General features: G+C 44.5%; 1 protein-coding gene across 3 annotated transcripts in view; it reads right to left on the bottom strand.

The window, feature by feature from the left end:
• Nucleotides 1–695: 695 nt before the first annotated feature.
• The window catches only part of CHCHD6 (coiled-coil-helix-coiled-coil-helix domain containing 6), a 109,654-nt gene continuing 94,249 nt past the window's right edge, over nucleotides 696–16,100 (bottom strand). For all 3 annotated transcript variants that reach the window (XM_033517361.1, XM_015641313.2, XM_033517360.1), the window contains exon 9: nucleotides 696–1,244. In XM_033517361.1, the coding sequence (XP_033373252.1) occupies nucleotides 1,221–1,244 (24 nt within the window). In that variant the 3' untranslated portion in view covers nucleotides 696–1,220. The remainder of the gene's footprint in view (nucleotides 1,245–16,100) is intronic.

The raw sequence follows: 16,100 nt of genomic DNA, 5'->3' as shown, positions 1-16,100 counted from the left end.
GTTGCTATCTAAAGAAAAAAGAGACGAAGCAGAATATAACACAGAAAACAATCCTCAGCCCCCGTCATCCATTTTCATAAACACCGCATTAAACTCTGACACGACCTCCAAAAATCCATGTTCACATTCTTCAAAAACTGTCAGATACAGTCAGAGAGGACAGAGGAAGCTAATGCTGCCAGACAGAGAAGCTCTACCCAGAGAAAAGGAATCAGGTTACCAAACTAGACCTGCTCCTCTGGTTTGCTGACAGGCCTTTTGCAATTCCACCACACCTTCCTCTAGGAGAATAAGATTCCAGATGTACCCAGATTCCTCCATTCCTCAGGCAGCAAGCAGAGGGCCCAACACAGAGCACAAGAATGAAAGGGATGGTGGTTTATGGCAGACACAGCAGGAACTGTACACAAGAGGTCATGGAAAGAAAGATAACTTGGGCTCTGCAGCCAGCAGGCAAAGGTTTTTCCAGTATGATTCCCTACCACGGGTTCCCTTCAGCCAGGACTTTGCAACCAAGTACTTTGAAAGAAGCCAGTCATCCTGGGACCAAAACGAACAAGTTTTGTGATTTATAAACTGTGACTTGAAATACTGCTACTCCTCACACACATTTGGGGTTTTTGTTGGCATTGGCAGTAGGCAGAAAACAGCAGTTTACAAACTCATGGGACTGAAAAGTATCTCACAGCACACAGTGACTGTTAAACACTTTATTGTTTAGGAGGGAACCTTGGAAGAGAAGGAAAGTGCTTGCTGCTGTAACCAATGGGAGCATGCTAGGAACAGTTAATCCTAACAAGCTGCTCAGGGTTACTTCCAAATACTTCAGAACCCTTCTCCAGAGCAAACAAACAGAGGCAACAGCTCTTGAAACGCAGATGTAGGTTGGTGAAACCAAAGTTGGGACTGGGTGAACCAGGTTTATGTTGGGGCATCACTCCAAGCTACAAGATGTGCTGAAAGCACCTGGGGGCAGCACAATTCTTTACATCCCAAAAAGTGAAAAGAAATTATAGCATTTCCCCCCTCTTGGGACCCTTCTCCCAACTCCAGAAACATCCACTGAGACTGATACATGCAGGCAGTTAGAAGAGGAATCATGTTGTATTGTCTTGGTCATGGAGGGCAGAAGGCACTGGTAGGGGTCAGTGTCTGTCCAGGATGATGGGGCTTCCAAGGGCGTCTCTGCTCCTTGTCCACTGCTCTTTGGCGGGTGATGTTTATCCAGAATTAACTAACAGCTCCTGGAGAAAAAAGGAGACAAAAGAAAAAGGCAGCAAGCTAGTTATGCAGCTCTTGACATGGGAATGTTGCCATCAGAAATGAAAGAGTAGCATTGGCAGGGTGAAAATCCCACATAAAAATCATCATGTTTCATCTACTGTAAAACACAAGATATTTAAGGGGAGAGGACTGTGGAAGCAAGAAATCAGCTCATGATAACAAAGGTAAGGCTGGTTCTGTGATCAAGAACACATGGTCAGTTGCAATGATCAGGACTGTAAATCCATTGGCCTCCAGTGGGAGAGAACAGCTGTGGCTCCAGCTAAGCCTTGGAGCAGTGAAGTCACAAGAGTAAGTGTAGCCACACACTAAGTCCTGCCTCAGCAGGACACAGGAGCACTTGGATTAGCTGCCATCAAAGACATAGACACAGACACATACACTCCCCCCACTCTCTCATCCTGGAACAGGATCAATATAAGAGCACCAGAGAAGTGAGAAGAAAATGGGGACTCAGAGACCACCCTAACTCCTGACATATCTGACAGCTTTTATGCTATTAAGACCTGAACCCTCCTAAAATTCGAAGCAAAATCACATCTGCTTTGTCCCCACAGAAACCTACTAAGTGGTACCTCCTCAGATCCTGCAGGTATCAGCATATGAGCTGTGATTATAAGACAGAAAGCTTCCAATGTTTTTAGGATGGAGATTTCAAGATCTGCTGTGGTCTCTTCATTTTTTTATCTTATCGCATCTATAAAGTCAAAGAAATCAAACCAACAATACCATCAGCAGTGGATGAGAATACACATGACACCACTGTAACACCCCTCCCCCTGAGGATCTGAGAAATCAGTGTTGGATCCCACTCCACAACGTGGGCAATCAGCTCTCCTGCAGCAGCAATGGCATTGTTGTGTCAGCGCTACAGGAACAGCACAATCACAGAGGGCAAGCCCATCAACAGGCTACTCCCTTCTCCTGCTCTGCATACGTGCAGGTGTCCCTTCTGCAGAGCACACAGGACTGATCCATGTTAAGAGGACCCAGCTAAAGCCAACTAGAGAAAGACAACTGAACACTTCACTGCATACAGTCTCATTGCCCATTTTTATTAGGGCTGTATTTCAGCTCAGCTCTACTCTCCAGATATTTGCTTTTCTGAGGAGAGGAGCTGTGCTTTCTTCAGTGTGAATCAGAATGGAAAACATCACAAAACAATGATGCTAGCACTGTCTGTCAGAAGGTGAGGATATCATTCAGGCTGCTTCTGCACAGCAGGCTGATATTGGCTGATATATGGTCAATGTAGACTGAATATGCTGGCCTTGAATCTCCAAAGACAGCCCCATCTCTGACAACAATGAACTGGAAAAGCTTCAAAGGACTCAAGAATAAAGAGAAAATTGTTCACCAAATTATTAAGACAAAGGTTATGCAGAAATCTGACAAATGAACCATCAATAATACTCCACTGACTCTAATTTTCCAGGTAATTTTTCTCATCATTAGTGACTTAAAAGTTATGCACAGAGCAATATATTTTAAAAACTCCAATAGCACTCACTGAAATTGCAATGAATGAAGCAGTAACAACTCACGATCAATTTTGCAATGAAGTAATTTGCTGTATTCACATTGTAACACTTCAGTAAAGTGTCCAGGAATGCTACATTTTGTGAAAAAAAAAAAACCAAAAACCAACATCACTTCTGTGGCTACTCCGTGGTTAACCCTTCTGTGTTCTGGTAAAACCTTTTTTTAAACACTTTTAAAGAATATCACAGTTGGACAATTTCATGTTTAAAATCATGACTACATATTTCAACCTCATCTAGTTGCAGGTGTCTCTATCCATGGCAGGGGGGTGGAACTAGATGATCTTTAAGGTCCATTCCAGATGAAACCATTATATGATTGATTCTATGATATTTTTACTTATTTCAGGAGAAAATGAAGACAGCCAGTTCATAACCTCAATGAATTCTTTCCAGCCTAACCTACCCACATACCAGGTATGCCTATGGGTCCAGCCTCCCAGAACTGATGAGCTGAGAGACACCATATCTCTAAGACTAAACCCACTCTTTGACCATGTTTAAATCCCCCTAGCATTGCAACCATGCCAGCGCAGAATTGGCACCCCTTCATTTTGTTCCAACCTGGAATCCTCTCTGAAAGATGCTACCAGGTTGCTACAGCACTTACCTTGAGCAGAAGGAGCCAGTAAAGGGAAGGAGAAGCTTCACCTCTTCTCCATACCCTTATCATTGCATATGCACCAGACAAGGTGAATATGCAACAAGTGCAGGCAGTTTGGAATTGCTGTTCTCACATGACAGGATAGTCCCAATTAATGGAGTTGAGGCTCAGACTGAGAAGTTTTGGTGCCTCCTCATAAAATGACTGCCCCACAGTTGGCATTAGCTGGTCTCTGCTGCAGTCTTAGAAGAACAAGTCAGGAGATGAGCAGCCTTGGAGAGTGCACTGCACCCCCACAGTCTGATGAGAGGGAACAGTGCCCTTCTTGCATAGGGAGGGCATGATATTTTTAATGCCACTGCCAATGCAATCCAGGTAGAGACCAGATTCCAGTCTTGATGAGCTCCAGCCCAGCACCTCTACATATGAAAATAATGTCCATAAAAAGGCAAATTCCTCACAAGCAAAAATAGGAACGGCAATCTGTTCAGTCCTGACAGCAAGTCCAGCTGGAGGGCATACAGCACTTGTTTTCTTCCATGCCTCTCCCAGCAAATGGGGCCTTCAAGCCACTAACTCGTGTTCTTCCACCACTGTGGCACCCTGCTCAGGAGCTAACTGCAGTCAAAATGGGCTGCTTAGCTGACACAGCCTGCCACTTTGCAGCCCCTGTGGGAAAGCCAGTAGCTTTCCAGTTCTGGTTCCAGTTGAGTGAGGAGAAAGGGCTGAGCTCTGCAAGCAGATCTGCTCCACAAATCCCACCCCTGCTGAGAAGGGAGTCCAGTCAATGCCAATGTCCTTGTCCCCTAACAGAGCTGAGGCCTTGGTACCCAGCACCAGGGTGAGCAAGTTTCAGCAAGATTTTCTAATGCGCCCATTCCTCTGTCCTGTTCCTTCTTTCTCAGTCTGCATCCCAGTGCAGAAGCTCGGGGCTGCCTGGTGAATCTGCAGCCTCCTCTCCACCTCCCCCAGCAACTGGCCAGCTCTGTGCCTCAGCTCTCAGCCTTGCTGGAGGCTCTCAGCCAGAGGAGGAATCTGCCTCCTTGAAAAGCCAGACCCTGAAGAACTTCCTCTCTCAGTGTTTGCCAGAGACGCTGTTTGCCAAGCCTCAGCTGTGTTAAGACATATTTATTTAACCAGCCGTTAGTCTCACAGGGTAAACCCTGCAAGTTTCCTCCACCATGTGCCTTGCCTTTGTTTTAACATCCCCTTAAGCAGTTGCACCGCAGTGCTCACACACATGGGCACTGTACAGCTATGAAGAAATCAGAAAGCAGATCCCCATGATAAATGACTTGGTGCATTTGGAGTGTCAGTGACAAAGTAGAAATTAATCTCCATAGTTCCTAGTTCCCTGCCGTGTGCAGGCAGCTCTCAACATCAGAATACCTGTTGGCAGACAGCAGACCTCGGCAACGTGACCGCACAACTTTTTCATCTCAGTGTGGAAAGTGGCACAAACAAAATACAAAAATCCTGACCTGCCCTAAGATGGGTGTTCAAGGCCTTTACACTGGATGAGGCATTTGTTGCAGGGCTATTAGCACCCCAAAGCACTGCCAGGGACATTTGAGTCACTTTGGTTTGATGTATGCTGTAGGTATTTTTTGGTTATGTGCAATTTGTTCTGTTACACTCAGAGTATTGGCTATTTTGTGGAGCAGCTGTGCTGACTAATGGATCCCAGCACTTCTGTGCCATATAGTTATTGCACAGAAAAGCCTCTCTGTCTCTCTCATCCTTCAGGAGTCCAACAGTTGCTGTCCTTGGGACTGGAATAAGGAGGGCCGGGAGCATGCCTGGCAGCAACAGAAAACATTAATTCAAAAAGCTATGAAGAGAGTTTTGTTTTCCTTCTTCTCTGTACTGGTGTTAATAGTTTTGCAAAGCAGGGAAGTTCACCCAATGACTTCTTGGCTACTTCCCCAGATGGTGTCTTCAAAGTTGGCTTGACAGCAGAAAAGACGCTTTTCAAAAAACTCACCAGATGCATTGTCAGAACACCCCAGAAAGTGCTTTCACGTGGAAGTCTCCTGGTCTACATACCCCACCAACAGAGTGCTAGGAACAGAAACAGTCTTTCTGGTTTCCTCCTCTCTCTCCTTTGGTTCACAGGAGCCTAGACACTGCTTGCTTTGCTCTGCCTTGACACCTCCCCATTGCTCTGCATCACCCGAATACAGTTATTTACCAGCACAACTAATCTCCAGCTGTTCTGAGACTCACCTGTTTGTTCATGCATTATAACATTGATTTCCTCCAGACAATTGTTCTGATCATTGTTCTAACTCGCAGAGAGCTCCTGTCATTAGCCTTGCTTAACAGGAAATATTTTGCCACTGACTGAGCAGCTCTGCAGTCAGCAGACTGCATAAAAAATCATCCTGGCTGGGGGGCTGCATCTCCCTGCTGAGCTGGTAACCCCCGACGTCGCAGTAGGGAACAAGCTCAGTGCTTTTGATTTTGGACATGTGCTAGAAAAGAGTGGAGCCAGGAGGAGCAAACACAGCTTTGCAAAGGGCTGCTGCTGAAAGGATGACTGCTAATTAATCCACATACAAACCAAGGGCAGTTTTTGCTCAATCGATGTTAATTGCATTTAATCTCATTCTTGCCATTAAGAAAAGCCACCGGGCCAGGCTGATGTCGCTAGCGCCTGACATGTAGATTCCACCCACGTTTGGGAGGCAAGGCAGGAGGAGAAAAGTAATGGAAAGAAAGGAATAACCCTTCCTCAACCCCTTCTGCATCACTGCACAATTTCATCTGGTCTGTTCCATTATTTAAACAATTTTTGTTTTCCAATAACATTACAGAGGAGCTCAAAGGATGAAAATCAGACATAGAGCATTTCACTACTAGTTATTCCTGCTCTCCTGGGTACCAGCTTAGAGCTTTGCTAACCTGCACAGCTTGGGCTGTTGTGCTTCTGTAAAGGACTGAAATACAGAAAATCGCTTATGTGAAGTGGTGTTTGCTTTTTAGTCCTGGCCTGATCCCAACAGACCTGCCAGAGCCCCTCAATATGACCTACAACTGCTGACTGCCACCCTCCATCAGCTCTGCTGAAATGTTTCTCCTCACCTTGCTACCGAGCACAACCCCAGCACGCACCAAAGCACACTGAAGCCTGTCTTTCTCTAACATAACACAAACTAGTATTTGTTATTAAACAACCTCTGACCAAATTTCCCTTGTAAGACGGAACATTTTTGAAGCCTGAACTTCCCAGGTAAGCTGACAGTGCATCCACCAGTGATCTGGCTCTGATCTGGGGACTGTGTATCTGCCCAGCTACCTGCTTGGGAAATGGGAACAATACTCTTGCCTCTGCAGGAATCAAGCCTGGGGACAGAGGAGCAGCTCCTGTAGCAGAGGAAGCCCAAGGTGGCAGATTTCATGACTACTGGCTTATTGCTTCTGTGAGAGCCTTGTGTTTTTCCAAATCAGTATCAAGAACAATAATAATCAAGCCCAGGCTCTGTCAGTGCCTTTCCCCCGAGGCAGCACACAACGCTTGCCCAAAGCCAGTGCTGCAGTTTATCATGGATTTTCTTTATCCCTCAACAAGTGTTAATCCCAATGCCTCTCGCTGCATGAAGTGGACATATCACAAGTGCCATGAAGGACTGGCTGAGTTTTAAGTGCTCTGAAATGGCTCCACTAGACTTGGTCAAGATTGCTTTAAAATCATTTCCCATTAGGACTGTGACCCTCTCTCTTTACAGCCAGTGTAATGACTGTATCTCAGAGGAAGGTAATTACATCCCACAATCTGTACACATCAGAAACTGCACGCTCCAAACACGACTGTGCCTTTCTGGACTGAGTGGTAGAAGGTAATGCAGGAGGGAAAGGGGATAACACTGGACACCCCTCCATCCTGCAACTAGAGTCACCCCGAGTGTTTTGCAAGCCTGTGGATTAGCCCCTGGGAGGGATAAAGGGATCCAGAAGGCACAGAGTGTTTCTAAAGCAGAACAATGACAACTTGTACAAATCCAGCTCTGGTTTTGCGAGGATTAAAATGAACTTCACCCAACTGTGAATATCCGCTTCCAGAGCCAAAAGGAATGGAAAACCATTTACTGATGCAACAGTATTTCATTATTTCAAACCCTAAGCCCAACACTTCCAAAAATTAAGGAGAGGCAGCAGTAACATTATTTGCTGGGGGACACTGGCTGCAGGGGCTTAACTGCTGAACTGCCAAGCCATGCTCTGGGTACAACGTGATGAAACAATAGACACAAATATTGGCAACTTCTCTATACTGTCTTTCCTGCTCTTGCTAACAGCCTCCAGAATAATCAGTGGGAAAATAAAAGGAAAAAATAACCCCAGAAGCCAAGAGGTTTTGGATTAAGTTGTATAAATGACCTGTTACCTCCTTACACAAGGAAGAAAGAAATGCAATAAATACCTGCAAAGCCATCTCAGTATCTTGGATTAAATGGATTACAGAAATGGAAAGTACATGATGCAAGATGTTATAAAACAAGATGCCAGGGAAGTGCAGGAATTTGAATCAGGCTGGCAAATGATCCCTGCAGACTATTGAGGAAAATTAATAGAGAGAAGGGGTAGAGAAAGGACATGGTAAGAAGACTGACTGATGAACACTGCTGTTAGGACATGTAAATTCAGGATGTCAGACTTCCTCTTAAATCTACTTCAGTCTTGGAACAAATATAGCAAATCCTACAGTGCTAAAAAGCACTGGAAGTAGAAAAGTCAGATGTGGAAAGCCTCATTTCAGGATAGGTTTCCCCTGTGCATCCCTCAAGATTGAAGTTTGTGACTTTAATTATTCCTGGAACATTGTGTATATAGGGATTCAATGCAGGGATTACTAGCAGGATCCTTGTTGTAAGTGCCACTTCTCAAACAAATTACACTTCACTGGATGTCAGCAACATACACAAGAAAACAAATTAGATAAAGGCAGCAGGACGGCAAGATACAGGTCTGGTGCAAGGAAATTTCACAAGGTCACCCAGAAAAATAAAGGCACTTAGAACTTAAACTCCTAGAACATTTCTAATTCCCCAGTGCATTAAAGCTCCATGTGACCCAAACAAAGCCTTCAATACCCCAGTGATTCCACGCAACCTGAGACCAAGCCTAGCTGAGACACGCTTTATTCGTGAAGAAATGCCACCACGGAGCGGGTGGAGGAAGCAGGAGACAGAAGGAGCAACCCCAGTTGTCCTCCCAGATCCTAGGGATCATCCCATCCCATTCTGCCTGTTCACAGCCCCACACACACAGATGGGAGAAGCCAGGGAAAGAGGATGTAATTTTGTTTGGAGGCAAATATAGCAGCTCCTTGGCTGCAGGCTTCTTCACAAGCTGATCCCAGATTTGCATACTGCATTTTGCCTTTCCAGAACTCATCCCAGGATGTATTACTAACCTGCACTAGTTCTAATGAGCATGTCTTTAACTCCAGAAATTCTCATGAAGATGGAAGCACAGGAAAGTCAAGTCCTTGGGTAGAGTGCAATGAACAGCTGAAAACACCTCAGGAATGGCACTGTGCCTCTGAGATGGAACCTCAACTATGATTGTTAAATTTTCATACTGGGGATTTCACCAAGTGCTTGCCAGTGTTACTAAACCCTGCAGTTTTCTTGTGCACTCCAGGAGGGTGAGCAGTGCCTGGAGTGCATAAGCCAGTCCTAGGCTCTACTGTCAATCACCTCCCAACTTCTTCCAGCAGCTAAAATAAATCCCCATCTCAGTCTCCCTTTCTGTACTTAAGAGTAATGCCACTTACCAACCACACAGAGGTATGATAATTATTCACCAAAAGAAGATGCTAAAGAAATGCAAAAATTCAGTTCTCAAGGGATCCATTCCTCTGTACAATTTGCATTTAAGCTTCAGAGGAAATCTGGTGCTTTATCTTGTTCCTTTCTGTCTTGCTTTAGCAGGCTCCTGCTCTGGATAAAGAGAATTCCTCTTTGGGTCAGGGTATCATGTCCTCATTTAAAGTATGGCTCAATCCTGTCTAGTCTGGCTTCATACACCAAGAATGAAGGCAGGCAGAGACTTCTCCAGATATCCTTTTTTTATGCCTAATTCTATTTTTGTTCAGTGATACAGTGAAATTCCACACAGAAGTATTATGAGCTTGACTGGCTTTATTTGTTTAACACTTCACATTTTCATTAAGCTGTTGCTACTCGGCAGCCAGTAATTTTATTTGTGTGATAGCTGTATTCATCTCACCCACATGGGTGTAGATGTCGCTCTCCTTTTCTTCTGGCTGAAGAGGCAAAAATCAGCAATGATAGAGTCAAGAGAAAACAGGGAATTCTCAGGTCTGTTTGCAGATAGATATGAGGTATGACTTCTACCTGTTTTTGTGAAACACCTCCCAAAGACTAGGGGTGCCTACAGGTAAAATTAAAAGGAGGAAAAAAATTATTTTGGAAGAATACCCTCCCCTACCCAAGTACAAACCAGAAACTGAAATTATTTCAGCAGAATCAGCCCATTTGACTCAGCACTGAATTCCCCTCATTGAAACTTATTGCTGACTGAGCATTTACAGTATTTGAGTATCAGATTGTAACGAATTAATTATATGTCTAACCCTTGCCAATCTTCAAGTATCTTTTAAATATCTGGTCCCAGGAGCTGCAAGACCTGATTAGATCTCAAGGAAGAAAAGTCTGGTTGGCTGGCCCTCACCAAGCCCCAATTAGACAATCTTTCACCAAGTTCAGACAACCAGACAGAATTACCAACCCTTTTGAAATGTTTATGACTTGAACCGAGACAGTCAAATGACTGAGCCACACCTCTTGGACAGGTTTCAGAAGCCAAGAAATACTAAACATTTCACTGTGCCACTCCCCTTTGACAAGATCAAGGAGCAGGGAAGCACTGGGTAGGGAATCTGCAGTCTGGGCTGGAGAGCACTGGCAGTTCCCGCTGGGCACGAGCCATGGATCGGAATGGAGAGGCTGTAACAGACTGCGAGGCCAGAGACGTTCGGTTGTGAGATTAGATGGAGATGCCCAACCACAGGCACACCCAGGCTGCACCTGTGGGAAGCTGCAAGCTCAGCTGCCCTGAACATGGCACTGTCACAGTCAGTCCCTGGGCAAGAGGGATCTGCTCTGAGTAGCTGCCTGCTGGCACCCAGCTCAGGCAGTGCACTTCAGGGACCAGCAGATAAAGTGTCCTACAGCCTGAACCATGGATCTGAGCAAACAAAGGGGAAATGGTGAACACTGGAAGATGCATCTTGATTTCTCAGTGTCTCCTCCTGAGTAAATTCTAAATCTTTCTTTCAAGATTAAAAACCTTTACCAAGTGAAAAACAAGCTCAGCATTTCTCTAGCTCCATCCTGTACCCATCCCTCTTCAGAGGACACCCCGGTAGAATACCAGATGCTGGAATAAGCCACAAAAGCCCTCTAAATAATTATCTCCTATCACCTCCTCTGCAAATTTATAGTCCTGCATCTGTGTCAAGACAGAGACCTGCTTCCATCTGTCTAAAATCCATTCTTTACAGAGGACCTGAAGGTGGAATGTTTAACGTTAGCATTTGAAAATGTATTCAGAGACTGGAAAAGAAAGTGACAGTTTTTAAGTGTGCTGTTCAATTGTCTTGTGGACGCTGCTCAAGTGGAGGGGGAGCTTTGTATTTTTTTATAATATGACAAATGATGCCAGTCCCATCTTGTAATTTTCCTTACTGTGCAGCATGTCTGCTCATGATAGATACCAGTGCAGCTGCTTAGGTGTCCCTTTATCTGCTTGGAAAGTATTGTCTGTTTGGAAGCAACTCAACCTAAAACAGCAGCCCCAGAGGGTGAGAGTGAAGAAGAGGGAGGGGGGAGGGGGAGGAAGAGACAAGGGAGTTGTGGACTGGGAACACATTCATGCTTCTCCTGTAAAGGTTCTGGAAAAAAGCAAGCAACATACTTAGTTTTAGCTACATCCTCTCTTCCCCTCTCCTAAACCATTCTTTTCTACTGTCACTCAACATCTCTTTACATTCTCTTCCCACAAAGACCCTACCACTAACATACATTTAATTTCACACTTGCAACATGTGGAAACAAAGCAAGCCCTAAACTGCCTTCTGCAAATCTGTGCCAGCACAGAGGAGCCTTCAGGTCACAACCTGAACAGCTTGCAGTTTAAAGGAACATTTAAAATAAAAACAAAACACATAAAGGAAAGAGAGGGGGGAAAAAAATGAGGAAAGAAAAAAAAGAGGACAAAAAAAAAATCAAAGAGTATTTATACTTTGTGTTTAAAGAGATTTTAAACAGGAACTTGCCCATTTTCTGTAACCAGGATTATAAGAGAATAAACTCAAATACTTTGTCCTTCTGCAGAGCCCTCTGAGCTGAATTTCACTCTCTGCAAAATGGCCAATATAGAAAAAAGCTCATAAATCCCTCTGACGTAAGTAACTTCACATTACTCTTGGGGAAACAGAGGCAGAGACAGATTCATTAATCCAAGTAAATGAATCCATGAAGCAGTCTGAATTTCTGAATCCCCATAATATCCCATACTGGAAACAGCACCCAGGGCCCAGCAATTTCCATGCCATGTTGCCTGGCACAAGCAAAGTAAGAGACTTGAACAGATAATAATGTTTTTAGAAAGGAAAAGTACAGTTATTAAACCACACCTGCCCTAGCCAAGTAGCAAAACTCACATTTTGTTACTTTAAAATACCTGCCATCATTTCACTCATTGCTTCATTAATGCCAAAGACCAAGGTCACATCTGTAAGATGCTGCCTCAGAAACCTGCTGAGTAGCAGAGAGCTGCACAGCCTGTCTGAACAGGTGGGTACAAATTCCTGTGGCTCAGCACTGTCAGAGTTAGCCTGCTGGTAATACTCAAGGCTAGCAAGGTTAGGGTTGGTCTGATCTGCCATCATTATTCTGCAGCCTGGGCATATCCTGAGAGGATCTTGCTACAGCCTGGTACTCTGACTTACCAAGTACAGTTTCCATGTGTGCACAGGGAAAGAGGGTCTTACAAAGCTGTTTAGGTAGTTATGTGTACACAAAGAACTTTATAAGACATTTGTGTTAAAGAATTTTTAAAACTAGCACCAAATTAAAGACTTGATTTTTATGACAAGGCAATGTTCCTTAAAAATCATCAGGTTTTGGGGGTTTTTGTTTGGTTGGTTTTTTTGTTTGTTTTGGTTTTTTTGTTTTGTTTTGGTGTTTGGTGGGTTTTTTGGGTTTTGGGTAGGTTTTTTTGGTGGAGTATGGTTTCTTTGCTTTGAAAATAATAAAATTCCACGTGTAAGATGGTGTCAGATGAGCTCAAATTGTGTAAGGTAGTTTTCATTACTGTGACTTAGAACAGGAACTTGCATTCAGGAAGCTCAGTATTTATTGTCTCCCCAAATTTAAGTTGACAGAAAGAGTGTCTGCTCCCACAGGCAGAAAGCTAATTTCACCGTCTCTTTTCCACAGTCAGTCTCATTCTCACATGTAAATCCTGCTAACAGCTACCAAAGCACCACCCTGCATGACGCTGACCAAAGACTCCCAAGCACAAGGCTGTGAACTACACAAACCAATCCTGATGCCACTGCTGCCTGCCTGGGAAGGAAACAGTGTGCTTGCACACACACTCCACCAGCTCAGCCAGCATGGGGAGGGACAGGAGGGTCACTTGATTTGCAGACAGCTTTTCCATTACTTACTGCAGCGTTCGAACAGCCAACCTGCTCCCCCTTGTCTGCTCTGTGGTGGCCATTTCTCCAGAGCTGCCCATCATTTCCTTATCAAGTAGTAAAAACGTAGGATCACTAGAGACACAGCTCAGCCTTGCTGAGATTTCATTCTCTCAGCGGGTTGTAAATGCCCCTATAATGTTGGCTTTTTTAATCTTGTGTTATTATTACCCGCGGCTGCCATTCAGTCTGCAGAGAATAAAGCGCCCAGGCTTTCAGGACCCACACAATGGTTCTGTGCATTTGCCAGCGGTTGGGCAAACAATAACTCTGTGTTTCAGCTTTATTGGAAACCTTTCTGTTGTGGGAGGCTGGCTGCATGTGTCCCTCCGCTCAGGCGACGCAGAGGTGCAAGTGGGCGCCTCTGAATCCATCGGTGATTTAGGAGCACGTGCCTTGGTGCTGGCCCATGGAAGCAACCTGAAAGTGCACAGGCAGCTGCATCCTGCTGCGAGCCCAGGAACGACACACACAGATCTGCAGAGCCAGTTGGTCTCCTTTAGATCAGCTGGGGAGTCCCAAGCTCTAACAGGGCCCCTCTGTGAATAATTACGTTCAACTCCGTGTAAACGGTGTTGCCAGCTCATAGGGAGGTGTGATGATATATGACATAACTGTGAAAATGTCAAAACACCGCTACCCTGAACCATATTCTTTACAAGAAATCTTGGCTTCCACTTGAAATTAAAGATCCTGCTGCTTGCAAGAAAGGCTTGAAAGCTGGAACAACTGAAAAGCACAAATTAGAATGCAAAGAAAATTTGAAAAATGCAGGGCTCTTCTAATTCAGGGAGACTGATTGTTTTGGTCAGCTCATTATTGCTTGCAGGGGACACTGCAGATGTGTGAACTCTTAGAGAGCTGAAAATATCCCTTCATTCAAGAAAACAAGCCCTGTTGCAGACTCCTCACATACTGAAAAGCTAAGAGGAAAGTCAGAATATCCCACAAAACCTCAAGGTTTACTTCTAAAACCATTTAGAAATATACTTGGGCCATTTCATTTATCTTCTGGTATTAAGCAATTGACTCACATTCTCACACCAATTCTGTCTATGCAGAAGGGTTAGTTTATTGTATTTTATTTATTCCTTCCTTTTTCTTTTTTTCAATAAAAACACAGAACTAAAATTCTCATGTACTTATAAAACTTAGGTACAACTCCACAAAACTAGGGCAATAGAAAATGTGCCAAATATTTCAAGGCTTGGCAACAGTGAGCCTGCCTGTCTCTCTGTGGCAGGAGGAATGTCTGTCTGTCTCAGCCAATGTTTCTGAGTAGGAATGTCTCATCCTGATAGCCCATGTACATATAAAACACCTATACTGTCAGCTCTCCAGGAAGAGACCTTGACATTTTGCAGAATACCACATCCCAACCCCCTCCTCTTCTGAATAGCAGCAGAAGGCAGAAAAAAAACTGGTAGATGGGAAAATGTAAGAATCAGGTGCTGCCTTCAGCAAGGATTAAAGTTAAAATGGAAGAGGTAGTGGTGAAATGAGCACAGCCAAGTCACTGGAATTGATGCACCAAGGAACCAACTTCCAGGTTTCCCAAACCTATGGCCACAGTTGGCCTGTCCCACTCCCTCTCCTGTGGGCCAAGAGAAGAGAGAATTTGAAGGGGAAAAAACCAAGGCTTTGCTGTCTTAAACAAAATAAATAAAAGGTGCATGGTTTCAGGAAATATTGCATTATTGTTGTGGTATTATGTGCTTCATGTACGTGGTGAGAGAAACTGCAAGGCTCATTCTGAGCTCTCACCTTACAGTAACTGGGCTGGCACAGGCAGGTGAGCTCTGCTCTCTGTGGACGCAGAAACGGGATTGCAATGCTCTCTTCCTGAAAAGAGTAATGAGGTGCCCAGAGAGCCTGCCGAGGTGTCAGAGAAACTGATGCTGATGGACCCTTTGCAGGCCAAAGACAGATTAAGAATAACACAATACCAGCATAACAGCACCTTATCAACATCCCCGCGAGTGCTAAGAAGTGAATCTGAGCGAAGGCTGTGACACCTGTCTGCATCACAGCCCTGCTATTACTGCCTTCCGACTTCCTGCACAATCCAAGTGTCCAAATGGCTTTGAAGCAAGAAGCAGCAAGACAGGAAGGTGAATCTGAACTCTGATCAGCTGTCTGAAGAGACAGTATGAATACCTTACATTTCAGTAACACTTTTCATCCATAACGAATCCGAGACATCCATTCAACCTCCACACTCCAAACCACAGAAGTAATATCTGCCCAGGTAGAGATGGGCAAATAAACACAAGTTAAATGACTGTTCAAGGTTGTCCAAGGACTACGAGAGACACACGCCTAGCAAGTAGATTACTCTTCCCTTTTGAAAGGCACACAGACACACACACACAGGGGATTGAAACTGCCTAGCCAGGTGTGGAGCCTGCTGTGATCAACACAGCTTCACTGAGCAGCAACTCTTCTCCATGCTGCTTCACCGGTGCTAAAATGTAAAAAAGCAAACCTTTATAACAGAGCTCTTTCCAACAGCTGCAAAGAGGTGTGGGGATTTTGCATCTGGGCTAAGTTGCTACAGTCTACACATCTTATTTGTTTGCTAGTTATTAAATTACCCACAAGCCATCAACAATTCAAGTCTCTCTCTGAGAGGCAGAGATTAACTAGGAATTGCTATGCAGAAATGCTGCTCATCTTTCTCTCTAGTGAGATCAGCCTCATGATGAGTTGCGGACATTTGGGAACAAAGGTGAGCCTTTCTGCAAGAAATGAGAGGCACAGAAAGATGGGAAAATGATGCTACAGGGAGAAGAGGATTTATTTGCAAGGCAAGAATCTATCAGGAATAGTTTCACACACACACTGCAAGCCACAGACTGTGACCAAACACACTCGTGTATCTGGAGCACAGGAAGCTGCACTTATGTCCAAGCACTAATGCAAATGACATTTTCTGTGA

This window comes from Parus major, chromosome 12 (assembly GCF_001522545.3).
Source record: "Parus major isolate Abel chromosome 12, Parus_major1.1, whole genome shotgun sequence".
Lineage (NCBI taxonomy): Eukaryota > Metazoa > Chordata > Aves > Passeriformes > Paridae > Parus > Parus major.
The sequence above is the reverse complement of the archived record's forward strand: the minus strand, read 5'-3'. Positions and strand labels throughout refer to the sequence as shown.